The sequence below is a fragment of the Aquarana catesbeiana genome, linkage group LG05, assembly GCF_042186555.1.
Source record: "Aquarana catesbeiana isolate 2022-GZ linkage group LG05, ASM4218655v1, whole genome shotgun sequence".
In the NCBI taxonomy this organism is placed as follows: domain Eukaryota; kingdom Metazoa; phylum Chordata; class Amphibia; order Anura; family Ranidae; genus Aquarana; species Aquarana catesbeiana.
In genome coordinates this window covers 27257072-27284628 of record NC_133328.1, presented here as the reverse complement: position 1 = coordinate 27284628, position 27557 = coordinate 27257072, and the positions used below count along the sequence as shown (strand labels likewise).

At 43.7% G+C, this 27557-nt stretch overlaps 1 protein-coding gene across 5 annotated transcripts in view; it reads left to right on the top strand.

The window, feature by feature from the left end:
- PHF14 (PHD finger protein 14) overlaps positions 1-27557 on the top strand; it is a 368482-nt gene that overhangs the window by 131479 nt on the left and 209446 nt on the right. For 4 of the 5 annotated variants that reach the window (XR_012244356.1, XR_012244358.1, XM_073629538.1 and 1 more), the window contains 2 exons: positions 2010-2178; positions 16013-16147. Coding sequence is in view for 2 of the 5 variants with exons in the window: in XM_073629538.1 (XP_073485639.1) it covers positions 2010-2178; positions 16013-16147 (304 nt within the window). In the remaining 3 variants the exon portion in view is untranslated. The remainder of the gene's footprint in view (positions 1-2009; positions 2179-16012; positions 16148-27557) is intronic. The other variant, XR_012244357.1, reaches the window with a different exon arrangement.

The following is a 27557-nucleotide window of genomic DNA, read 5'->3' as shown; positions in this document are numbered from 1 at the left end:
TCATTAGTACAGTGACAGTGCATATTTTTAGCATTGATCACTGTATTGGTGTCACTGGTTCTTGCAAAGTGTCAGTGCCAGATTGTCCGTCACAATATAGCAGTGCCGCTATAAATTGCTGATCACCGCCACTAGTAAAAATAAAATAAAAAATCCATTATACAGTATCTCACAAAAGTAAGTACACCACTCGTATTTTTGTAAATATTTTATTATATTTTTTCATGTGACAACACTGAAGAAATTACACTTTGCTACAATGTAAAGTAGTGAGTGTACAGCTTGTATAACAGTGTAAATTTGCTGTCCCCTCAAAATAACACACAGCCATTAATGTCTAAACCGCTGGCAACAAAAGTGAGTACACCCCTAAGTGAAAATGTCCAAATTGAGCCCAATTAGCCATTTTCCCTCCCCGGTGTCATGTGACTCAGTGTTACAAGGTCGCAGGTGTGAATGGGGAGCAGGTCTGTTAAATTTGGTGTTATCACTCTCACTCTCTCATACTGGTCACTTGAAGTTCGATATGGCACCTCGTGGCAAAGCACTCTCTGAGGATCTGAAAAAAAGAACTGTTGCTCTACATAAAGATGGTCTAGGCTATAAGAAAATTGCCAAGACCCTGAAACTGAGCTTCAAAATGCCGATAGCACAATTTTGGGCTGATATGTTTCGGCCTGCGGAAATTTCAGTGCATCTCTAACATAAATTGTATTTGTGTAGAGTGTTGCAGGTCCGCGCAATTGTCAGTTAAAGTAACGCAGTGCCGTACCGCAAAAAATGGCCTGGTCATGAAGGGGAGTGAATCTTCCGGAGGTTGAGTGGTTAAAGCTGAACTCCAGGCAAACTGCTGAATGCATTGATAAAATACATATTTGGAAAATATTTTACCTGCCAAAGAATTTATATTTCTGTCAATCTCGTTCTGAGATATACACAGCGCAGTTCTTTCTGGCAGGGCTGAAAGAACTGCTGAAGCTAAGTAGATTGCAAGTTCGGTAGGAATCAGCCAAATTTTGATCCATGTGTGGCCACTGCTGCTCAACAGAAATCGATCTTTAAAGAAGAGTTCCACTCAAAAGTGGAACTTCCGCTCATTTGTCTCCCCCCCCCCCCCCCTCCTCCGGTGGCACATTTGGCACCTTTTGGGGGGAGCAGATACCTGTCTTTGACAGGTATTCCGTTCCCACTTCCAGGAGCCACAGCTGCGGCTGTTGACGTGACCGATTGGCTCCCACCTCCTCCCCCTGTAGGATAGACGAGCGGAGCCTCGCACATGCGCAGTAGGGTTCCTCGGCGTGAACACTGCCGTGTTCCCTTACCCGCAATGGCGGCGGCAGCAGCACCTGACAGCTGATGGAAACATCAGCTGCGGTGCTGTCATCGCTGGACTTCAGGACAGGTAATGCCCCGTACACACGGTTGGACTTTGTTCGGACATTCCGACAACAAAATCCTAGGATTTTTTCCGACGGATGTTGGCTCAAACTTGTCTTGCATACACACGGTCACACAAAGTTGTCGGAAAATCCGATCGTTCTATACGCGGTGACGTAAAACACGTACGTCGGGACTATAAACGGGGCAGTGGCCAATAGCTTTCATCTCTTTATTTATTCTGAGCATGCGTGGCACTTTGTCCGTCGATTTGTGTACACACGATAGGAATTTCCGATAACGGATTTTGTTGTCGGAAAATTTTATCTCCTGCTCTCCAACTTTGTGTGTCGGAAAATCCGATGGAAAATGTCCGATGGAGCCCACACACGGTCGGAATTTCCGACAACACGCTCTGATCAGACATTTTCCATCGGAAAATCCGACCGTGTGTACGGGGCATTAGAGTCCTATTATTAAAAGCCAGCGGCTGCAGTATTTCTAGCTGCTGGCTTTTAATTTTTGCAGTGGTGGGCGGACCTCCGCTTTAAATATACAACTTACATTATGTAGATTGATGTTTATTTTAAGTTTCCCTGTTTATGATAACATGAGTATTGGTTCTTTGATAGGCAATGCTCCGAGTGTGACCAGGCCGGCAGCAGCGATGTAGAAGCTGATTTCGCTATGGAAACTTTACCAGATGGGACAAAGCGATCTAGAAGACAGATTAAGGAGCCGGTAAAATTTGTATCACAAGATTTAGTACAAGACACTAAGAAGACTCCTTTGAGAAGTGCGGTAAGTATGAGAACGGTGCAAAGGGACTTGCACAAATGTGACTTTTTGAACTGCTGCTTTAAATACCGTTGGGGCCGGAGTATAGAACCAGAAGTGCAGCATACTCTCATGGAAACATGGTTTGCTTTTGAGATGCAATCATACAAACTTGTACAAGTTGTGTAAAAGTGGCAGAACATGCTAGAGAAATGCTTCATATGATTGAACCATTGCATTGCATATCCTTCAGATGCATCACAAACACATCAGAAGCAAATATACAGTGGGGGAGGAAATAATTAATTGATGCCCTGCAGATTTTGTAAGTTTGCCCACTTACAAAGAAATAGGTGTATTTTAATTGCTAGAGACAGAATATCAACTAAAAATCTAGAAAAAACACGATACAAATGTTACAAATTAATAAACAGTGCTTGCTCCACCTAATATAGTGCTAAAACCCAGTTCTACAATCCTCCGTGTTTATAACCAAACCATATCAATAACATAAATCAACTGGTGCTTATGACCATCAATAAATTAAATCAATAAATGGTATAAGTTGGCATATCGATTGCTTTAATGAATATCTAAAGTCCAGTGTTTGTAGTGAATTCATCTGATGTTCAATAACAAATTGTGCAAACTTTAAAATGACACGAATAGTGCATAAAGTGATGGCTGTGCGAAACAAAGTCTTTTCTTTAAAGAAAGTGTTGCTGTGCTCCGTATTCCGTATTCCATTAAAGCTGCATTCCCACCTGAGCGTTTTCAACTCTTAAAATGCCTGAAAAACGCCCACAACAAGCAAAATCCCATTTATTTCATTTTTTTTTTTGTTTACAAACTTTTATTAAGCGTAAAAAACATTGGTACAAAAAAGTTGTGTACATATGCCATGAAAATATAATATAGAAAATTACAAATATGTAACATTGTCATAGTGTATTCAATACTTGAGAGAAATTTTGAGTAAATGTTAATTAGTATTATAGCTGTAGTATCGTAAGATATCATCTTTCCTATCACTTCTTCAATTCAGAATAGTGATACCTTTCAAAAAATCCCATTCATTTCAATGGCACCTGTTCACATCTGAGAGTTTTTTCACCTAAAGCAAAAGGCCTGAAAAACGCCCTAAGCTCAAAAAAGAACATGAGCTTCTTTGGGGCAGATTACAGGGGTTTCTCTGCCTTTTACATTGGTGGTCTGAACAAAATCGTGGCAAAATCGCAGTAAAAACACAAAACTTTGAAATGCTCAGGTGTGAATGCATACTAAAGGGTTTATTAGGGTGCATTAAGGTGAAAAAACTTCTGACACTGACCCCCCCCCCCCATTTTACTCACCTGAGCTTGTTCATTCTCTTGGCAGAGACGCGCTGTACCTCTCTGCCTGGGGCTCTGGGCTCTTGATTGGATAGATTGATAGCAGCGCAGCCATTGGCTCCCGCTGCTGTCAATCAGATCCAATGACGCGGGCGCTGTGGGGGTGGGGCTGAATCCAGAATTCTGTGTCTATGGACGCAAATGCTGGACTCGGGAGCGCGCGCGCAAGGTAACCCCCAGGGAGAGCGCTTCTCCTATAGGGTTATCTGATACGAGGAGGAGCCGTGAGCGCCGCCGGGGGACCCTAGAAGACGATGATCGGGGCCACACTGTGCAAAACGAACTGCACAGTGGAGGTAAGTATATGTTTGTTATTTTTAAAAAAAAAACGAGGCTTTACAACCCCTTTTAAGTGGTAGTAAACCCTTACAGACCACCTTCACTTACAGGTAAGCCTAGATTAAGGCTTACCTGTAGGTGCTTGAAATATCTCCTAAACCTACACGGTTTAGGAGATATTTACTTTTTCCCCGAACGATGCTGTCTTCTGCGCATGCACCGATGTATTCGGCGCATGCGCACTCTTAAAAGGGCACGCTGTGCCGGTTCGAGCTGAGGTCATGACGTGACTGGCGGCTCCCGCGCACATGCAACTCTGGCCAGTCACAGAGCCCCAGGAAGGAAGAGGGGTGAAGAATGGACGCTTGCTGCCAGTGAGGAAATCGGGGACATCGCAGGCTCCTGTGTCAGGTAAGTGACACATCATGGGCTACTATGCGATGCAGGGTTTACTTCCTCTTTAATATCTGTGCATCCACTTTGTGGGGAACTGTGAATACTCCGCACTCACCAGATATGTTGGACTCTTTTCACCTTAAAGAGAGTCAGCTGTGCTTGTAGGTCTTTAGGGGGACCTATCCCACTGTGTTGTGCTATGGTTACCCCCGATAGTGTGGATTACCTCCAATGGTGATGCCGGAGCTCCAGTGCCAAAAAATGCAGGTGTGCAATATGTGGAGAGAGAAAAGGCTGGATCTCCGGGTGAAAATACAGGGAAAAAGTCTGTAGGTAGAAATCACGAATGTACAGCCTAGGGCCAGTTGGTGAGGAACTATAAATCACAGCAGTGAGTCCACCAACTACTGAAAACCCGGATGGAAGAAGTTTAACCCCTTCTGTAGCTGTTCTGTGTACTGCAGCACACTCCCATCAGGTGAGGACCTGGTACATATAAGTATGACTAAATTAGCCTACCACCTCGCAGTCGCACCTAACCACTCCAAACCGGAAGTGACACTCACTACGTCACTTCCGGTTTGGAGTTTCTGGTCTGTGGGAACGCAAGGTGTCCCAGACGAACTTGTTATACAGTTGTGTATTGTTTTATAGCACTAATGACAGTGCTTTTTATTAAAACTTTTACTTAATGAACTACAGTTTACGGATTTACACGATGGGATCCCCTTTTTTCTTATCCATCTATGTGATTGTATCAAATGACCGTGGATATCGAGGAGGGAATACAGGACAAAGAGCTGACTCCATTGTGAGGCCTTTTACCCCTGCAGGGGTACATCGATTTGGTGAGTGCGGACCCGAGCTGGGAGCACGTGTGGAGATTCATCAATTTCGTCGACTATAAATTCTTTCACTTTACAACCACTTTTTTTTTTTTGGACTTTTTAAAGTGTAAGTTCACCTTTACAGAAAAGAAAAATCTGTAGGGTGAACTTACACAGGGTCCCCTTCTCGCCAACCCCCCCAGCGCAACCAATAGCCCAACTCCCCCGTCACACTGACCTATACCGCGGCAATCTCCCATCCTAAGCCCCGGTATAGCCACGTCAAGAGTCAAGGGCTTAGAAATCCCCCCGGCATCCACGTGTATTCTCCATAGCTGACGGGCTATGCGGCTGCTGATTGGTCGGTGCCACCAATGTGACGGCGCTGACCAATAAGAATGCTCCGAAACGTCCCTCCTGATGAAGTACACTTTGGACATTCAGCTCAGCCTAAGCTCCTGACGCGGATATACTGGGGCTTAGAAGGGGAGATTGCCGTGGTCCAGGTCAGCGGAACCGGGGGGGGGGTTGGGGGCGAGGAGGGGGTTCTGTGTAAGTTCACCTTACAGATTTTTATGTAATGGTAAACTTACCCTTTAAAGATTGGAATTTTTTTGTTGTGTTGGTTCAGATTTGTTTGCTGATATATGCACTCACACAGAGATGGACACACTGTGGACACATATTTGTTGATCGGCACTTGAACACCTTATATTATTGTGTTTGCACTTTATATGGGTGGTATTTGTGCTAGGGGGAAAAATTTGGTGGGGGGAGGATTTGTGCTAGGAGGGTGGAATTTGGGGGGTGACGGGTTAAAATTTGCTCTAATAGGGGACATTTGGAGGAGGGTGTGCTTGGAGCGGTGATTTGGGGGGTTGTGTTGGGGGGATGGGGGGAAGAGGATTTGTGCTGGGGGGGGGATTTGGGGGGGTTGTGCTAGAAGAGGTGATTGGGGAGGATTTTTGCTAGGACAGGAGTTTTAGCACTGTTAGAAATGGGGGGGTGAATTTGTGCTAGGATGGGGAATTTTGGGGGTGATAGAGGTACAATTTGTGCTAGAAGGGGTGATTTGGGGGGTTTGTGCTGTGTGGAAGGGGGTAGAGGATCTGTGCTAGGAGGGTGGATTTGTGCAAGAAGGGGATTCTTTTTTTTTTTTTTTCCGGGGGGGGGGGGGATTTGGGGAGAGGATTTGTGCTAGTAGGGATGATTGGTGGGTATTTGTGCTAGGAGGGGACATTTGGGGGGGGTTATGCTAGTAGGGATGACTGGGGGATATTTGTGCTAGGAGGGGACTTTGGGGGAGGGGAGTGTTTATGCTAGTAGGGATGACTGGGGGATGTTTGTGCTAGGAGGGGACGTTTGGGGGAGGGGTGGGTTTGTGCTGAGAGGGGAAATTTGAGGGGCGAGGATGTGTACTAATAGGGTGCTTTTTTTTAGGGGGGATAGTTGTGTTAGCAGAGAACATTTGGGAAGAGAGAGGATTTGAGCTTAGAGAGAAGATGGGGCAAAGATTTGTGCTGGGAGGGGGGGATTTCGGCAGGGATAGATTTGTACTGGGAGGAGGGGGAAGCTAGATGGCCTTGTCCCGACATTGTTCACAAGCTCCTCCTGTGTAATTCTGGGCTGATCCCTCAATTTTCTCATGATCATCCTTACCCTATGAGGAGAAATCTTGCATGGAGCTCCAGACCGAAGGAGATTGATGGTTATTTTGTATTTCTTCTATTTGCAAAAAATGTCTCCAAAAGTTGTCTCCTTCTCACCAAGCTTCTTGCTGATGGTCTTGTGCAGGTCTTCAATCTTGTCCCTGATGTCCTTTGACAGCTCTTTGGTTTTGCCCGTGATGCTGAGGTTTGAACGGAAGAAAGAGATTCTGTGGACAGGTGTCTTTTATACACATAATGAGTTGTTTTAGGAACACCTTCTTCCATTGACAGGACTATTCTGTGTACCACATGAACACCTACTGTAGCCAGTCTGTGGGAGCCAGAATTATTGTTGGTTGGTAGGGGATCAAATACTTATTTTACTCACTGAACAGCAACTCCATTTATAACATTTGTATTGTGTGTTTTCTGCATTTTTGGTTGATATTCTGTCTCTATCATTTAAAATACACCTATGATAAAAATGATAGACCCTTCATTTCTTTGTAAGTGGGCAAATTTACAAAATCTGCAGGGGATCAAATCATTATTTTCGCCACTGTATGGCCTCATGCACACTGAACGTTTTTGGATGTTTTTTTTTTACAGCAGCTGTTTTTTGGTTTCAGAGGTTTTTTTTTTTTTTTTTTTCTACAGTCAATTTCCCCATCATGTTATCCTATATGTCCATGCACACATAGACTGTTATCGGCAGTTTTTGGCTGGGGCATTTTTTGGCTTTAGAAAAAAAAACCTCAAAACCAGTGGGGTTCCAAGAGGAGTTTTTCAGCTGTAAAAACGCTCTAACGTCAAAAAAAGATGATAAACGCTCAAAAACTTGGTGGCTCACCAGCGTTTTTTGGAGTTTTTGATCCAATGAAAAAAAAATATATATATATCTAGATATAGATCTATATCTAGATATATCTATATAGATCTCTTTCTCTCTCTCTCTCTTTCTCTCTCTTTCTCTCTCTTTCTCTCTCTTTCTCTCTCTCTCTCTCTCTCTCTCTCCTTCTTTCTTTCTCTCTCTCCCTCTTTCTCTCTCTCTCTCTCCCTCTTTCTCTCTCTCTCTCCCTCTTTCTCTTTCTCTCTCTCTCTCTCTCTCTCTCTCTCTCTCTCTCTCTCTCTCTCTTTTTTTTTTAAATATATATATATATATATATATATATATATATATATATATATATATATATATATATAAAGCGCAATTGCAAAAACGTTGAAAAACTTTAAAATGTTATTTTAACCTCAGTGTGCATGAGGCCTTAGTGTGAAGTCAATTTATTTGTGCAGATCTAAGTAAAAACAACAACATGGGACGTCCCTCGGGACAATTCTGGCCATGTGCGGATTCAAGAGAGTAGAAATTGATAAAAAGGGATGTGTTGCTTCTGAAATATTTCACTTATTGATCTGTTGGATCCCATTTATAACATCTTGATATACAGTATAAATGGACATTGCACCCAATTTCTGATCTCCATTGTCTTATAACCATACGTTCAGATTATTAAACACATGCACTTGAATGCTAATCTTGGCTTTGTCCGTAAAAGCAATACATATGTTGGGTTCCTCTAATTGTAGACTTTTTGTTGACTGGACTCTTTTTTTTTTTTTTTTTTTTTCATAACTAATCCATTAATCTACTCTCCATGTTTATGGTGGCGACTCGAATGGTTTTGCTCCATTTCTTGTATAAAATCAATAACAATAAAGCAGAACTAGCAGAGCACAGCATTGCTGAACATATAGTGAATTAATTAAACCTCATTTCAGTTTTTAAGTGAAACGAATTGGTTTTTATCTGGGAATCTATAGGACTAACTCCACATGACCAGCTGTCCTGTGCACAGCATTCACATCTGTTCCATCCAGGGGGAGGTTACATGTAGTGACAGGGATGTATTCTCCAGCATGGTAATGATTGGGTTTATTCATACTGTGAGGGTTTGCTACTTCATCTTTCAGGTGTATCCATTTTTTTTTAGCTTGAGTTTCTTAAAAGCCAAGTTAACCTTCCATTTAAATCCACTAAATACATTCCAAGCACATCAGAAAAGGTGTACAAAGCTCTGCACTTGAACTTCTTTAGAAAGCAGTCACATCCTGAGTAGAAAAGCCATTCCCCTGCCGGCAGCTGCAGAGTAGGACTCTTGTTCTCTATGGAGAAACTGGTTTTCTTTGTAGAAATCCAACGCGCCCCTTCCTGAGTCAGACGTAGTGCTCTGCACTCAACAAAACTCATATTCCCTGCTGATTTGTGAACTCTGTCTCTGACATTGTAGGTGACATGATGGACCTCTGCAGAGAGATCATTGCCTCCCCACCTTTCCCAATAGAACAGATAACAAAACGCACAAACACTTCCAGCTCATAGAGTTCTGCCTCAGAGTCTACTTCAGCAGCGGATCTTCAAAAGCAATGTAATAACACCCTTCAGGTATGCTTCATCGAAGCAGCCCTCCTCATATCGGGGAATCTAGTAGACAACTGTGAAGGAGCACACAGGAGAGAACACACGCCTAGTGCATTACCAAAATTTATTGTCAAACTGGTGGCCCTCCAGCTGTTGGGGAACCACAATTCCCATGAGGCAAGGCTGACAGCTACAGCATGACTCTAACAGGCAGGGGCATGATGGGACTTGTAGTTCCGCAACAGCTGGAGGGCTGCCAGTTTGACACCCCCTTTTTTTTTTTTTTTTGTTTTTGTTTAACCACTTCAGCCCCGGAAGATTTGGCTACTGAATGACCAGGCCATTTTTTTGAGATTCGGCACTGTGTCGCTTTAACTGACAATTGCGCGGTCGTGCAGCGCTGCACCCAAACAAAATTGACGTCCTTTTTTTCCCACAAATAGAGCTTTCTTTTGGTGGTATTAGATCATCTCTGCGGTTTTTATTTTTTGGCTATAAACAAAAAAAGTGACAATTTTGAAAAAAACCCACAATATTTTGTACTTTTTGTTATAATAAATATCCCCATTTTTTTAAAAAGTTTTTCTTAGTTTAGGCCGATGTGTATTCTTCTTCATATTTTTGGTAAAAAAAAATTGCGATAAGCGTATATTGGTTGGTTTGCCCAAAAGTTATAGCAGTATAGGAAATGTTTCCACGCTCACGGACCGAGGCTTGCAGCCCCCCTTTTTACGCACCCCCAAAGGGGTGAGATATGTTAAAGCGAGTTTATAGATAGGGGCAAGTGGCGCTACCTGTATTGGATACCTAGTTGGATATATAATCTCTCCTGAGTGCGCAAATGTGCACTCCACTCAAAATAAACACAAAAATAAATTATAGAGTGAATGTGTGCCAATTGGGATTGATGTCCCGTGCCAGTGTGTACAAACAAATGAATCCTTATTGTATAAAAAGGTTTAGGTACACCCACATCAGTGACAATTGATCAAAATGTATAAGTAATCTAGTCCCCCTAAGTGCATTGAGGGGATTAAATGAATGAATAAATAGAAATCCTCCTTCCAACTAATGTAATCATTGACCATCAATCAGTTTGCAATTATTAATATAACATCTGATATACGTGTTACCACATTATCTCCCCAGCAGACAGTTGGGCAGCTGAATACAGCCTTAACACAGTTCATCAGCGTTAAAAAAACACCATAGTAATAAGAAAACATGTAAAAACTTGTGAAAATTAATTATTTAGAACCACATTAAATGTAAAAAATGAAAACATTAATTGTGAAAGTCCCAGCTTAAAAAGTTCCATATAGTTCCACCAAATTCAAAATTTCTGTGTAAAGTGACTTTTGTGACAGCGACAATTGATATCCAGTGACTCCGGTGCTCCCCCTCAAGGGTCCCCACTCACCAGCTCCATACACCCCTACAGGGGTAATCGGCATATACTATCCAGCACTCCAGTACAAATGAGCGTAGGTTTGAACGTGTGGCGCCGTTCGCCGCGATTGGCTAGATGAGCTGTTGACGGCTTGACTGTAGCCAATCGTGGCGAACGGCGCCACACGTTCAAACTTACGCTCATTTGTACTGGTTGCGGTGTTGTCTCTGTGAGGTATTCAGGATTGCGTGTTACGAGGAGCGGGGGAGGGTAACCCGGAGCTTTGAAGGATACATCGTATTTGGAGTGGAAGCCCCCAGGGACAACTTCACTAGAACCCTAGACGCCACCGAGTGCTGGATAGTATATGCCGATTACCCCTGTAGGGGTGTATGGAGCTGGTGAGTGGGGACCCCTGAGGGGGAGCACCGGAGTCACTGGATATCAATTGTCGCTGTCACAAAAGTCACTTTACACAGAAATTTTGAATTTGGTGGAACTATATGGAACTTTTTAAGCTGGGACTTTCACAATTCATTTTTTCATTTTTTCATTTTTCATATTACATTTTTTTACATTTAATGTGGTTCTAAATAATTAATTTTCACAAGTTTTTACATGTTTTCTTATTACTATGGTGTTTTTTAACGCTGATGAACTGTGTTAAGGCTGTATTCAGCTGCCCAACTGTCTGCTGGGGAGATAATGTGGTAACACGTATATCAGATGTTATATTAATAATTGCAAACTGATTGATGGTCAATGATTACATTAGTTGGAAGGAGGATTTCTATTTATTCATTCATTTAATCCCCTCAATGCACTTAGGGGGACTAGATTACTTATACATTTTGATCAATTGTCACTGATGTGGGTGTACCTAAACCTTTTTATACAATAAGGATTCATTTGTTTGTACACACTGGCACGGGACATCAATCCCAATTGGCACACATTCACTCTATAATTTATTTTTGTGTTTATTTTGAGTGGAGTGCACATTTGCGCACTCAGGAGAGATTATATATCCAACTAGGTATCCAATACAGGTAGCGCCACTTGCCCCTATCTATAAACTCGCCAAAAGTTATAGCGTCTACAAAATAAGGGATAGATTTATAGCATTTTTATTATTTTTTTTTACTAGTAATGGTGGCGATCTGCGATTTTTATCGGGACTGCGACATTATGGCGGACACATCGGAAAATTTTGACACATTTTTGGGACCATTGACATTTATACAGCGATCAGTGGTATAATAATGCATTGATTACTGTAAAAATGTCATTGGCAGTGAAGGGGTTAACACTAGGGGGCGATCAAGGGGTTAACTGTGTTCCCTGGGAGGTGATTCTAACTGAAGGGGGAGGGGACTGACTAGAGGAAGTGACGGATAGGGATTCCTAGTTAATAGGAACACACAATCTGTCACTCCTCTCAGAACAGGGATTTGTGTGTTTACACACACAAACTTCCGTGTTCTGTCCCTCGTGCTCGCGATCGGTCTTGGCCGGCTGTCACCGCGACCTTTGGCCACGAGCATCGGCACCCCTGCAGTGCAGCGCGCGCCTGCTATCCTGATCCCGCGAGCCGACGTATAGCTACGACAGTTTGCGGGATCGTGCTGACCTGCCACAGTAAAATGACGGCGGTTGGTCGGCAAGCGGTTAAAAATAAGAAAAATGTTATACTTACCTGCTCTGTGCAGTGGTTTTGCACATAGCAGCCCAGATACTCTTCTTTTCTGGCCCCTAGTTGGCGTTCCTGGCCCCTCTCTCCTGCTGAGTGGCCCCCACAGCAAGCAACTTGTTATGTGGATACCCGAGCGGCTGCTCTGTGTGTTCATTCAGACATGGAGCCGCAGCTCAGTCCCACCCTCTCTCTCTCCTCATTGGTTTAATGACTCCAGCTGTTGGGAAACTACAATTCCCAGGAGGCATTGCAAGGCTGACAGTTACAAGCATGACTCCCACAGGCAGAGGCATGATGGGACTTGTAGTGTCGCAACAGCTGGAGGGCTGCCAGTTTGACACCCCTGGTTTATTGCATTGAATGAAACATGCAGCCAAATGGATACAGGCATTGTATGAGACGAAATCTCAATCCAGTGAGAGAATAGTGGCCAAACGCATCGTAACGCTGCTCTGGCAAGCTGTGTTTCGGGGACACACCCCCTTCTTTAGAGTCCAGAAGTAGGGGGTGTGCCCCCTGAAACACGTCAGGGTTTACAATGTCTGTATACATTTTTTTTTTGTGAACATGGCTGTATGTTTTTGTTTTATACAATAAACCATTGGTAACGCACTAGGCGTGTGCGCCCTCCTGTGTGCTTTTTTACAATACAAATGACAACAGCCTGCGTGCTGCTCTTTTATCAAATTATTTTACCACGCAGGCATGTAATTATGGGCCATAAAGAAAAGGCATTTCCTTTGCAAATATTTGGAAAGCTTTATTAATAAGAAGCAAATGCCTATTTACTACACCCTTGTGGAGGAGACCTTTAAAGTGATATTAAAGCCTTGTTTTTTTGTTTTTTTTAAATAACAAACATGTTATACTTACCTGCTCTGTGCAATTGTTTTGCACAGAGCAGCCCGGATCCTCCTCTGCTCAGGTCGCTCGTTGGCGCTCCTTGTCCCTCCTTGTCCCTCCTTCCTGCAGAGTGTCCCCACAGCAAGCAGCTTGCTATGTGGGCACTCAAGCTGAACCACTGCTCTGTGTGTTCATTCAGACATGGAGCCGTGGCTCAGCCCCACCCCCCCTCTCTCTTCATTGGTTTACTGACTTTGATTGATACGGCCAATGAGGAGGGAGCGTCCCAGGCAGCCAAGACTCTCGCACAACATTGTTGGATCGAGAAGGGTTCCTAGGTAAGTATTAGGGGGGCTGCTGCACACAAAAGGTTTTTTTTATCTCAAAGTGGATGTAAACCCGAAAAAAAAAAAAATTTAATCAAGGCTTGTAACTTGTACAGTATAGGATTTCATGTCATCTGTGCCCAGTCTTGCCACGAAGAGTTAATCCAGCTCTGAGCAATCCTCTTATCTTTTTTCAGTGAGATAAAAATGGACAGAGAAATACCAGTCAGTTCTTCTCCCCATGCTGTGAGTGACAGGTGATTTACATATCTCATGCACAAGCCTTAGAGAGGCTCTGCCTCTCACAGCTCCCACACACAGCTCTGTAGACTCATGCTATGTTGACTACGGAGTATGTGCAGGAGTGACATGGGGCCATGAGCGCTCTCTGCTTCTTCACAGAACGCACTCTGCCACTCCTGTGCGTGCACTTTATTCTCCCCTGGTGCGTGACTCGTCCTCGCAATGCTGGCTGGCCAGGGGAGTGTAGTGGTGGGCGGAGTCCTCTGACGTCACGACTCCGCCCACCAAGCGCTGGACAGCAGATCCGCCCACAGATTCAGGAATATTGCAGGGCTCCACTAAGCTAAAGGGGCGATTTATGACAGGTAAGGATACATGCAGGAGGCATGCATATCCTAGATATGCCCTATGTTATTGAATTAGAAATGACAGTGGGTTTACATCCACTTTAATGCATAGAATGCATTAAGATAAAAAACCTTCAGCCTTTAGAACCACTTTAAAGCGGAACTTCAACCAAAAGAGGAGGTTCCGCTTGTTTACATCTCCACCCCCCCCCCCGCCTTCCACTGCCACATTTGGCACTTTTTGATGGGGGGTGGGGGTGTGGGAAGCAGGTACTCAATCCCATGTCCAGTCAGATCGGCTTGGCGATCTGTGCTGAAGTTCTGCTTCCCCCGCAGTCTTCTGGGACACATCACAGGTCCTAGAAATCTGTGGGACAATTCACACACTGCAGAGAAACAGAAATCCGGCAGTGAAGGTGGAAAACTTCACTATTAGTATTGCTTAAGATGCCGGTTCCTGCACCCAAAGCCTATAGAAGAATCGCTTTAGGTGAGGACATTGCTGGATTCCTGGATAGGTAAGTGTCCTTATATTAAAAGTCAGCAGCTACAGTATTTACATTTTTTTGGGGGGGGGGGGTGGGGGGAGACTGGAGCTCCTCTTTAGGCCTCATGCACACGAGACGCCGGTGCAAACTCTGCTGAACACATGTTTTTAAAAGCTGAAACCGGCGTTTAGAAATGCCCGTTTTGCCACGTTTGCATGCCGCGTTTAGCCGTGTTTTACCGCGTTTGCGTCTAGAAGTGTCTGCAGAGCAGAGAATGACATTTTGCGACCCAAATTTGGGGCCCCGTATCTCGGGGCCATTTGGTGCTAGGAACCCAAAATTTGGTGTGCTAACACAGTGGAACTAGCACTACAACATATCCAAATTTGTGCTAGGAACCCCAATTGGATACGTTATAGTGTTAGTTTCACTTTGTTAGCCCACCAAATTTGGGGTTCCCAGCACCAAGTGGCCCTGAGATATGGGGTCCCAAAGTCAGGTCATAAAATTTCCTTTAAAAACACTTGCAAACGCAAACGCGGCTAAACGCGGTACCGACGTTTAGCCGCGTTTGGCGTCTGAAACGTGGAAAACTTTTGCGTCTGAACCCATTTTTTTTGCTTCTGGAAAAACGAGGTTAAACGCAACTGCCTAAAAACACCAAAAAACGAGACTGCGTACATGGACACATAGGATAACATTGAATGGGTTCAGGGGCAGTTGAAAAAAGTGTCCAACTGCCTCTGAGGTTTAACAGCGTCTCGTTTACATGAGGCCTTAAAGTGTCAATACTAAGTAGTTCAGCACAGCCACCACTTACAGTCACACCTGCTGTTAACATTTGACCCCCCCCCCCACCCCCCCCCACCACCATCCCTTTGACATTGATAAGGATGGCCATAGGCACAGAAAGGTCAATATTTGCATATACCGTCAGCTGCCTATCTATTGATCTGATGGTATGTGGTTTTCACTGAAGGAAATATCTGATTATGTATGCTTTATGATGAGAGGTTTGTAGACAGTTGACAATAACACCTATATGAGCTTATTGGACATATCATTCAAAACCATGGGCATTAAGAGCCCTTTCACATCGGGGCTGCCCATAGCGTAGGCGTTAAAATGCCGCTATTTTTAGCGGCGTTTTACAGTCGGATTAGCAGCGCATTTCGGCCGCTAGCGGGGCGAGAAAGGGTTAAAACCGCCCGCAATAGCGGCGTTTTGCCAGCGGTATCCCAGTGCTGCCCCATTGATTTCAATGGGGAGCAGCGGTGGAGAAGCGGTAAACACACCGCTCCTTCACCACTCCAAAGAAGCTGCTGGCAGGACATTTCCTGAGGTCCTACCAGCGCAGCGCTCCGGTGTGAAAGCCCTCGGGCTTTCACACTGGAGACAATGCTGCAGCTGTTTGAGGGTGGACTGCAGGCGCTATTTTTAACGCTATAGCGCCTGCAAAACGCCCTCGGTGTGAAAGGGGTCTAATAGAGAATCATACTTTTCATGTGAAGGTTTTTTTGTTTTTTTTTTGTCTTGTTTTTTATTGTGATTTCCTTTGGTTTAGAAGCACTGCTTCAGAGGAAGACGGAGGGGCTCACCGTTTGGTCAGTCTGAAGATCTAAAGAAAGATAAACCAGGAGAAACTACAAGGCAAGCAGAGCTCCAACCTGAGCTCAGCCAGCGGACCGAACTCATGTCGGTAATGTGAAATTTTAATATTAGCAATGCTATCATTTCTCTTCACACGTACAGAGTCGGTCTGTGAATACACTCCCACATTGCATAGCCATGCTGGTGACACTCCAATTTCCTGTCTCAGTTCTGCAGTTTCCTGTGTCACTTGTCTGTTTATGAGTCACCTGTGATATTCAGCATCTTTTCTTTTACACTTCTTGTTGTTTTAAGCATCCCTGGTTTGATAAGGTAAAAAGTCCCTGCAATAGAAGAGATGTTTGTGTCTCCTACACCTCCCTCTCCATCGTTCAATTCTTGCAAAAACGTTGGATGTCTGTGTTCCCTTTCCTGCGACCCCCCTGTCTCACTGAAGGAAACTCGGTATGAGTTGCATGATGGAGTCATGGTCCTGGCAGAAGACACGGGTATCTGACACTCCCAGAAGTGTCATATTCTGAAGACACCTGAGACTACAGCACTGGAAGGTCGGCATTGAGGTCACTAGAGAGGGAAGAATAATACCTTTTCTTTTGCATAGAACCTTTCATCTCGCTTTTGAAGTGCTGTTCTGAGAAATGAGCAGTGTGGTAATGCTAGCCAGCAAATATGGCAGCAGTACCTAAAGGTTTTGAAGGTTTACCTAGTTTATGTTAATCTGTGTTATCCACAGAAGCCTGATTCCCAAAAGCTTCTCACATGTAGGCTGGGAGATCTGCCTCCTGAACCCCATGCTGTCAAGCTTTGTGTTCCTCTACTAAATATATTACCAGTCAGGTAAGGCCTCAATCACATGGGGCATATGAATTTGTGCCTATTTACCCACACAGGAATGCACAGAACACCCAGGGTGCGTTCGGGTCCATGCAGCCACACGGATGTCACATTGCACTGGCAGCTGCTGCTCCTAGTTGAAATGAATAGGACTGCCTGCATGGAGATGCACAGGAATGTCTGTACATCCTCCTGTAAGTTTATGGCCCTCACAGGGAGCACGGATTCATGGGCCCCTTGTGAAAGAGGCCTAAAACTTCCAAGACAGTACTGAATAGGAATCTCTTTGCGCATGAGATAAAACTAAAATTCTACCACTTTACAAACTTCTGGTTGGACCTCACCTGGAGTATGCCGTCCAGTTCTGGTCTCCAGTCCTCGGGAAGGATGTGCTGGAACTGCAGAAAGTCCAGAGAAGAGCAACAAAGCTAGTAAAGGGACTGGAGGATCTTTGTTATGAGGATTGTTTACAATCATTAAACTTATTCTCCCTGGAGAAGAGACACTTGAGAGGGGATATGATAGTGATATACAAATACCTCAATGGTGACTTAAGCATAGGGAGGAAACTATTCAGTCTCGGGTCACTCAAGAAGACATGTGGCCACTCAATGAAGTTGGATAAGAAGCAGTTCAACTTTAAAGTGATTGTAAAGATACATTTTTTTTTTTTAACAAAATAACAAACATAGCTATACTTACCTGTACGCGAACCTCCTCTTTTTGGTCCCCTGCTGCCGCTGCTGGCTTCTCTCCTTTGTCCAGTGCCCCTATGGGGAGCAGCTTCCCATGGGGGCACTGGGCAGAGGGGAGGGGCCAAGAGCAGCAGCAGGGGACACAAAAAGAGGAGATTCATGCGTGTCTTTGTCTTTGTCCCCCCCCCCCCCGATTCCTCGTTACTGGCTTTGATTGACAGCGCTGGGAGCCAATGGCTCCTGGTGCCCCAGCAAAGCCAGCGAGACCCGGAATTGAGGGGAGAGAAGAACTGCAGATGTGCATGGTGCCGGATCGAATGAGGGCTCGGGTAAGTAAAAGGGGGTGTGTGGAGGCATGCTGACACTTAAACATTTTTTTCTTTAACCACTTGCCGAACAGCCGACGCAGTTTTACTGCAGCAGAATGGCACGGCTGGGCGAAATGACCTTATGTTACATCGCTTCCCCGGAGGCACGCGGCTGCTGCTCGCCCCCGGAGCCGATTCGCGTGCTCGGCGGTTACGATCACCGCCGGCTCCCGAGATCGCTGGTGACACACCGAGAACTGGGATCTGTGTGTGTAAACACATGGTTTCCGGTTCTCTGAGGGGAGAAGAGACAGATCGTCTGTTCATACAGAGTATGAACAGCGATCTGCCATCTCCCCTACACAGTCCCCTCCCCCCCTTCAGCTAGAACACAAACTAGGGAACACAATTAACCGCTTGATCACCCCCCCTAGTGTTAACCCCTTCCCTGCCAGTGACATTTTTACAATAATCGGTGCATTTTTATAGCACTGATCGCTGTATGCCAATGGTCCCAAAAATGTCTCAAACGTGTCCAATGTGTCCGCCATAATGTCGCAGTCTCAATAAAAATCACAGATCGCCGCCATTACTAGTAAAAAAAAAAAAAAATTATAATAAAAATGCCATAAAACTATCCCCTATTTTGTAGGCGCTAACACTTTTGCGCAAATCAATCAATATACCCTTATTGTGATTTTTTTCTATATATATTTATAAAAATGTTTTTTTATATATTCTTGGGGGATATTTATTATAGCAAAGAGTAAAAAATATTGCTTTTTTTTTTTTTCCAAAATTGTCACTCTTTTTTTGTCATCAAGTACCACCAAAATAAAGCTCTATTTGTGAGGGAAAAAAAGGACGTCAATTTTGTTTGGGTGCAACGTAGCGCGACCGCGTAATTGTCAGTTAAAGCGACGCAGTGCCGAATCTCAAAAAGTGCTCTGGTCAGGAGAGGGGTAAAATCTTCCGGAGCTGAAGCGCTTAATGCAAGGAATGCATTTAGGTAAAAAAAAATGTTTAGGCTTTACAACCACTTTAACCTGCTAAGGGGTTTTTAAATGTTAGAGTGGTAAGGATGTGGAACTCCCTTCCACGATTGGTGGTTTCAATTTAATAATGCTGCTAATTCATAAAAAAAAATTCTAAGATGGACATTTTTTGGAACACAATATACAGGGATATGGGAAGGGGTAGAAAAGAGACATCGCACACACACACACACTGATGTCTTTATCCATCTGGGAAGTTTTCAGCCTCTAGTAACATGATTCTCTGCAAACTCCTTTCATCTGCCTAAAAAGCAGCAAGTTGTAGAACAGGTCCTGAACACGGAGGATACACGTTCACAGGCTTGAGAACTGATGTTCCTTAAACATTAAATTACGAACATCAAAATAATGTTAGTAATGGGTCATTCCAGCAGTGTCCCCCTTAAACTGAATATTTGGGAGGGGGGGCTGTTTTTGTTAACCCACTGGCATGCAGGTGCCTTGTATATATATGTATAAATGGCTCGAACATTTGCTGAGGACAAAGTGTCCATAATTGCCTCTTAGCCTTATTATAGGGCCAACGAAATGATGACTTTTCAGCTGTGATCCCCTTGCTACAAATTATTTTCTGAAAATGTTTTCTTTTGCTTGTATGAATATTTCTCGGAGAAGTCAAACGGTCCTCATCAACCACTATTGTTGCTGCTGCTCAATATAACATTCTGATAAATATAGTTTTCGCTTGGAAGAAAAAAAAACGTTAGTTGGTAAATTTGTCATTCAGCTGCGAGCAGTTTCTAAAGTTTTGCCTAACAACATAATTTGAAGTCATCAAGTTTTTCATTAACCCCCGTGGCTTCTGTGTTCTATAGTGCCATGAATATATTCATAGCGACACGGGACTTTCTTTAAAGCAACTTTACCTTCCTAATCTGCCTGCAGTAAATACGTTGCTCATTTTTCAGTGTCAGCGGGCTCTTGTTTTTTTAAATCAGGAAATATGTTTATTGAAAAATATACATTTCCAGAGCAAACACAATCATGAAGTACAGATTCACAGTTAGAGAAGTGTAGATTGCAAGCCGGTCATCAAGGTCCATGCACCAAGCAAAGATATGAACAAATAACAATACAGTAAAACCTTGGTTTGGGAGTAACTTGGTTTGAGAGCGTTTTGCAAGACAAGCAAAATGTTTTAATAAATGTTGCCTTGATATACAAGCGATGTCTTGATATAAGAGTAGCGTCATGTCACGACTGAGTATAAAAAAGAAGAGAGGAGCCTCTAAGTGTAGCAATATGGTTACATTTAATGAAGGTACAACATTTAGCAACTTATTGCTACACTTAGAGGTGTCTCTCTTCTCTTTTATACCCTGTAAAAAAAATGCTTTGATATACAAGTGCTTTGGATTACAAGCATGTTTCTGGAATGAATTATGCTCGCAAACCAAGGTTTTACTGTAGTCCCAAAGAGAAGTTGACATAAGTACATGACAGGAACGTGCAGTCAAGGGAGGCTGGTGAAGGCAGGGCCTCACCTGGCATGAACATAAAAAAAAAAAAAAAAAAATTGACTTTGAGGGCCATAGCTTGGCAACCTGGGGCCACAGAGACCCCAACTTTGGGTGGTAGGTAGCTGAAGTCCTACCCCGCCACAAAATTTGGGGCTCCTATTTATGGTTCTGCAGATACGGGCTCCTTGCGCAGCCTGTCCGAAGCTACATACAGAGCGGCCAGTTTAATTACAAGCTGACACACTGTGTTTGCAGCAGACTGAGAGGATGAGCTCACAGTGCCTCTCCTCACTTCTTGTCAGAGGCACTGAGCTCAATGGACAGCTTGGAGCCTTGGACCAATGGTAAAGCACCATTGGCCCAAGCTGTCCAATAAAAATGCTGCAGTGGAGGCATGACTCTCACTGCAGTGTCATAGAAGGGGGGATGTGTCTAGAAGACACATGCTCCCTTCCAGCCCAGCCCTCTTAACCACAAGGGAAAACATGTGTTTATGTGTATACGATTTACCCAAAATCAAATGTTTTTCTCACATAGTTAAGAGGGAGAATGAGAATCTTCTGCTGCTGAAAGGTACAAGCTAAATCATATATAATTATACTATATGTTATAAGATAATTTATTATTTATCTATTTACTGTAAAATTACTGTTTGGAAGTTATAACTTCAAACTTCAGTAATGTGTCCATTAAGCCACCTGCTTCAGTACAGTTTTTGAAAATATAGTAAATTACCTTAGAAATAATATATAATAATTATTTGTATATTACTTATGGCAATTAACCCCTTGCCACCCAGGTCAATTCTGACACTTCTCTCCTACATGTAAAAATCATAATTTTTTTGCTAGAAAATTACTCAGAATGCCCAAACATTATATATATTGTTTTAGCAGACACCCTAGGGAATAAAATAGCAACCGTTGCAACTTTTTATGTTACACGGTATTTGCACACCAATTTTTCAAACACTTTTTTTTTGCATTAGCCCGATTTTTTTTTTTTTTTTTATTTTAGTTTTTTTGTACACTATGAAAAGATGATGTTACGCCGAGTAAATGGATACATAACATGTCATGCTTTAAAATTGCGCACAAGCTTCAGTACTTAAAAATTTCCATAGGCAACACTTTAAAATTTTTTAGAGGTTACCTGAGTTACAGAGGAGGTCTAGTGTTAGAATTATTTCTCTCACTCTAACGTTCATGGTGTATGTACCCTGTGTGTATCTGGTTCTGATACTAGCCAGTGCCTCACCAACCACTGACCTCACCGCACGTCCCTGGTACATGGACAGCATCGATGATTGAAGGGGGTTAATGAAAGTGTATCAGTATTGCCATGCAGATTAGAGGACTACTACTAAATCCAGATGGCTGAGCCCCATGGTATCCAGCCATGGGACCCAAACTTTTTCAAACATATCGGGACAACCTCTATGTTGGTATATATATTTCTCCAATCTCATTGTATTACCTACTACAGCCTTCACCTACTGAGAATGGCTAGGCAGCTCTGATCATTTCCAGTGGATCAGAATTACCCTGCTCACTAAGGATGGCCTCAGGCGTGTTCGCAGCTCCTCATGCCCGAGCCCGCCAGGAAGCTTACACTGCACAGAGCTAATCATAGACATGAGACATTTCCCGATCGGCTTCCTGGCGGGCTCGGGCATGTGGAGAGCTGCGAACACGTCTGAGCCCATCCTTACTGCTCACCTGGAAAACGGCTCTTGCAATGGCCTCTTCGGCCGCTTGTATTCTCCATTTGGGGCACAGGCTGTCGGCACAGCTGTCAGTCTACTGATTCCTGCCGCTGGGATTCGCAGCATGACAAAACACTTGTGTGATTGGTGAGCTGAAGCTGGTCACATGCAGGTAAACTGCACCCAAAATTAATTCTGAACAATCACAGAAGCATCTCTAACTGATGTCAAACCACTCTACATTTGCCCATCAACACAGGCCTTAAAATTATATCTAAACCCAATCATTAAAATCTCGTATAATTTTTGACATGTTAATGTCATTTTAAGTTTTCAGTGTTTTTAAATCTGCATCTTTAATAAATGAACAATTGGAGATCTTACCAAGAAGGTCCTTGTGTAGGCTCTTTCTGTTATTGGGTGACAGCTCTTTCCTAGTTGTGCTCTTGCATTGTCACCATGTCGCATGTGCCTCAGATGGAGACTACAAGTGGCCATGCTGACACACTTTACGAGGGTCCACCACTGTCTACAGCAATGATGTGCAGCCGACGCTTGAGTGAGTACATTTAGACAGGAAGTGACTGAAAGAGGCTAGGGGAGATCTGCAGGACCGGGACTAAACAATGGATAACAAGTATTTACAGCGCATTCGGAAAGTATTCACAGCACTTCACTTTTTCCACATTCTGTTATGTTACAGCCTTATTCCAAAATGGATTAAATTCAGCATTTTCCTCAAAATTTTACAAACAGTACCCCATAATGACAACGTGAAAGAAGTTTGTTTGAAATCTCTGCAAATCCCATGTACATAAGTATCACTGCCTTTGCTCAATACTTTGGTGAAACACCTTTGGTACCAATTACATCCTCAAGTCTTATGATGCTACAAGCTACCTATTTTTGGGCAGTTTCTCCCATTCTCCTTTGCAGGACCTCTCAAGATCCATCAGGTTGGATGGGGAACATCGGTGCACAGCCATTTTCAGATCTCTCCAGAGACGTTCAATCGGGTTCAAGTATGGGCTCTGGCTGGGCCACTCAGTGACATTGACAGAGTTGTCCCGTAGCCACTCCTTTGTTATCTTGGCTGTGTGCTTAGGGTTGTTGTTCTGTTGGAAGATGAACCTTTGCCCCAGTCTGAGGTCCAGAGCACTCTGGAGCAGGTTTTCTTTAAGGATGTCTCTGTACATTGCTGCATTCATCTTTCCCTCAATCCTGATTAGTCTCCCAGTTCCTGCTGCTGAAGAACATCCCCACAGCATGATGCTGCCACCACCATGCTTCACTGTAGGGATGGTATTGGCCAGGTGATGAGCGGTGCCTGGTTTCCTCCAGACATGACACTTGCTATTCAGGCCAAAGAGTCCAATCTTTGTTTTATCAGACCAGAGAATTTTGTTTCTCATGGCTGAGAGTCCTTCAGGTGCCTTTTGCCAAACTCCAGGCTGTGATGTGCCTTTTACTGAGGAGTGGCTTCCATCTGGCCACCCTAATATACAGGCCTGATTGGTGGAGTGCTGCAGAGATGGTTTTTCTTCTGAAAGTGATACTGAAATGTATAGTTATTCCTGCGCTACCATGTAAACGAAGGGCAATGAACGTTGAACTGCTGCAAGCACCGAATATAGGTCAAGCTCAGCCCATACAGCAATAGAAATAAGGTATGTAAAAATTGGTGCTGCGCTGTTCTTAACCACTTCCCTACCCATCCATAGACATATGACGTCCACAGATGGGATCTCCCATCCTGGGTGGACGTCATATGACGGCCTGGGATTCCTGGCCGTCTAGGGGGCACGCGCCCGCTGCGTTGCTCGGGACCCGGTGTGTGTGCCCGGCAGCCGTGACGTCCGCCGGGCACCCGCGATTGCCCGTTAACCGGGCCGGACCGTGGATCTGTGTGTGTAAACACACAGATCCACGTCCCGTCAGTTGTGAGGAGAGCGATCTGTGTTCCCAGTACAGCGGAACACCGATCGGTCTCCTCCCCTTGTGCGTCCCCTCCCCCTACAGTTAGAATCACTCCCTTAGGAAACATATTAACCCCTTGTGTCCCCCTAGTGGTTAACCCCTTCACTGCCTGTCACATTTACACAGTAATCAATGCAATTTTATAGCATTGATCGCTGTATAAATGTGAATGGTCCTAAAAATGTGTCAAAAGTGTCCGATGTGTCCGCCATAATGTCGCAGTCACGAAAAAAAATTGCGATCGCCGCTAAAAAAAATAAATAAATATTTTTTTTAAAAAAATGCCTTAAATCTATCCCGTATTTTGTAGATGCTATAACTTTTGCGCAAACCAATCAATATACGCTTATTGCGATTTTTTTTTTACCAAAAATATGTAGATGAATACGTATTGGCCGAAACTGAGGAAAAAATTTGTTTTTTTAAAAAAAATTGGGATATTTATTATAGCAAAAAGTAAAAAATATTGTGTTTTTTTTCAAAATTGTCGCTCTTCTTTTGTTTATAGCGCAAAAAATAAAAACCGCAGAGGTGATCAAATACCACCAAAAGAAAGCTCTATTTGTGGGGAAAAAAGGAAGTAAATTTTTTTTGGGTACAACGTTGCACGACCGCGCAATTGTCGTTTAAAGTGCGAAAGCGCTGAAAACTAAAAATTGGCCTGGAAAGGAAGGGGGTGAAAATGCCTTGTATTGAACCGGTTAAACAAAAAAAAAAAAACTATGCTGCTAGAGGTAGTAGTACAAAGGTAAATGAACACGTAAAATGATATAAAAATATAAAAAAACAGAAACAATATAAGAATAAGTACAACCAATATAGAGCACTTCTATACCCAATAGGTGCAGTGTGATATTCCACAATAATTGGTGGTAATAGCAAAGTGCATTCAATAAAGATTTAAGGCCAGATGTGATAAGTATCTTACTGGAAACACTAAAATCAATATACAATCACTAAAAACCTCAATGGACTGTGCAAGTAGGCAAAAAACATTGTGCAAAAAACAGCAATTAATAAATTAAATGTGCAACATGCGATCAAATTGGAGTGTCCATGTAAAACGTACTATATAGGAAAAACCAAGCGACAACTCAGAATTCGTATTGGTGAACACCTAAGAAGTATAAAAAAGTCAAACAAGGAGGAGAACAAGAAGAAAAGAGAAGACATGTCCCCATTAGCATTACATTTTGCAGATTTCCATGGAGGCAGCACGGATGGTATCAGTATTAAGGGGATTTATACCCTGAATTTGCCATCACGTAGAGGTGATTTTGATACCATCCTGTTGTAAGAAGAAAAAATGTGGATATTTAGGCTCAGAACGCTAATTAGGCCCATAACTCACTATCTGTGTGAGGGACATAAACTCTGGTTTGGTGGACAAATCTGTCCTCTTTGATCGTTGATAGGGAATGCCTATAGAGTACCCAGCCTTGGACTGGTATATTATGTCATCTTATCGCACCTATATTTCCAACTGCCTCATTACCCTGGGAACCCTGGTACTCTGGCTCTGTTTTTCCTCTGTGTCCTGATCCCCTTAGTACTGTCAAAGCTATTTGCTTGCTATGATATGCCTTATGTGAGCAGCAGAATGAATATGTGGTGTGTAACCAGGAGGTTGACATCTAGAGGTCGTTTGTGGGAATTGTAGCCTTCAATTAATTTTGTGCTGTGTATAAATAGACGACTGCTTCTGATCCCTCCCATCCTTGAAAAAACCCACGTGATTGGGTGAAACATGTCTGCAAAGACACCACGGCAGTGATGCGATATACGTCACGGATGATGCACCGCATCACGTCATCGCAAGCACACCACACACTATGAGGATAGTAGGAGCTATCTCTAGCTGAGATATCAGGGTGGTGTGCTTAGACGGCCTCACAACGCTACAGCGCTACCAGCAGATGTATACTGTGAAACTCCCTTGACTTCCGTGTGGCAATCGAGCATCCTGGATGACAGGATCTGTGCAGTGCCAGATCCCCTTACAGACGGCATCCTATGGAGATACCTGGGACACTTGCCACCTATTAGAGACTCTTGTCCACAATGGCCGGTGAGAGGACCATTGGTCATGTGACTGTCTATATCTTTGCACAATACTTCTGTCCTGACCTGCAGATGAGCTTTACCCACTGTCCTAGTTATATAAACTTTTCACTGGGTTACCCTTACTTATACGGCTTGGCCTGAAGCTGAAAACCTGAACAAATTACTGACTGCTTGTGGCTATATGCCACCCTCTATACCAGGGATCCTCAAACTACGGCCCTCCAGCTGTGGAGGGCCATAGTTTGAAGACCCTTGCTCTATACAGTGTATATCACCAGTGGAATAAGAGTCAACTAAGCTAACCCAGTGGTATTGCTCTTTTTATAGGGTCTACTTTTACAAGTGTGGGGATTACCAATATAATACCCCTTTATCCCCCCAGCTGGGGGCTTGATGGTTAATAGTGATGAGATACGCATGTTTAGTGATGGTGCTAGTCACCAGGACTCACGTGCCTATCTAACCGCCACTCTATGTACCTAACATTTACTTGAGTATATGGTGTGTGTGCTTGATGTATATGTGACGCAGCTGCTTTTAAATAGACAACTTTGTCTTATTTTAACTTTAGTCTAATGCCGCGTACACACGGTCGGACTTTTCGTCTACAAAAGTCCGACGGACTAAAGCCGGCTGACAATCCGATCGTGTGTGGGCTTTCCCGGACTTTCAGCGGACTTTTCCAGCCGCAAATCTGACGGACTTTAGATTTGAAACATGCTTCAAATCTTTACGTCGTAACTACGCCGGATCCAGAAATCCGCTCATCTGTATGCTAGTCCGACGGACAAAAACCCACGCTAGGGCAGCTATTGGCTACTGGCTATCAACTTCCTTATTTTAGTCCAGTGTACGTCCTCACGTACGAATCCGTCGGACTTTTGTGTGATCGTATGTGGGCAAGTCCGTTCGTTAGAAAGTCATCCGCAAGTCCGCCAAAAGTCCGTCGAAAGTCTGTCGGATGGGCTGTCGGACTTTTGTAGCTGAAAAGTCCGACCGCGTGTACGCGGCATTAGTGTTGGTGGTGGGTACCTAGTTTTTGTATTCTCGTTTTCATTAACTGTGCAATAATAAAATTCCCTTGATAAGCAACTTGGTATACACCCGTGACTTCCTTTCCCGGGGGGGGGTCTTCTTTCCCCCTGTTCTAATTTTGGTTCTTGGTCACCTCCCTGACTAAGGACTTCTCCCCCAATCGCTCAGTTTGACCAGGCGGCCCGTTTTAGGAAGAGTCCTGGTGGTTTCAAACTTCTTCCATTTACAGATGATGGAGGTCACTGTGCTCATTTGGATCTTTAGTGCTGCAGAAATGTTTCTGTACCCTTCCCCCAGATCTGTGCCTCTATACAATCTGGTCTCGGAGGTCTACAGACAATTCCTTTGACTTCATGGCTTGGTTT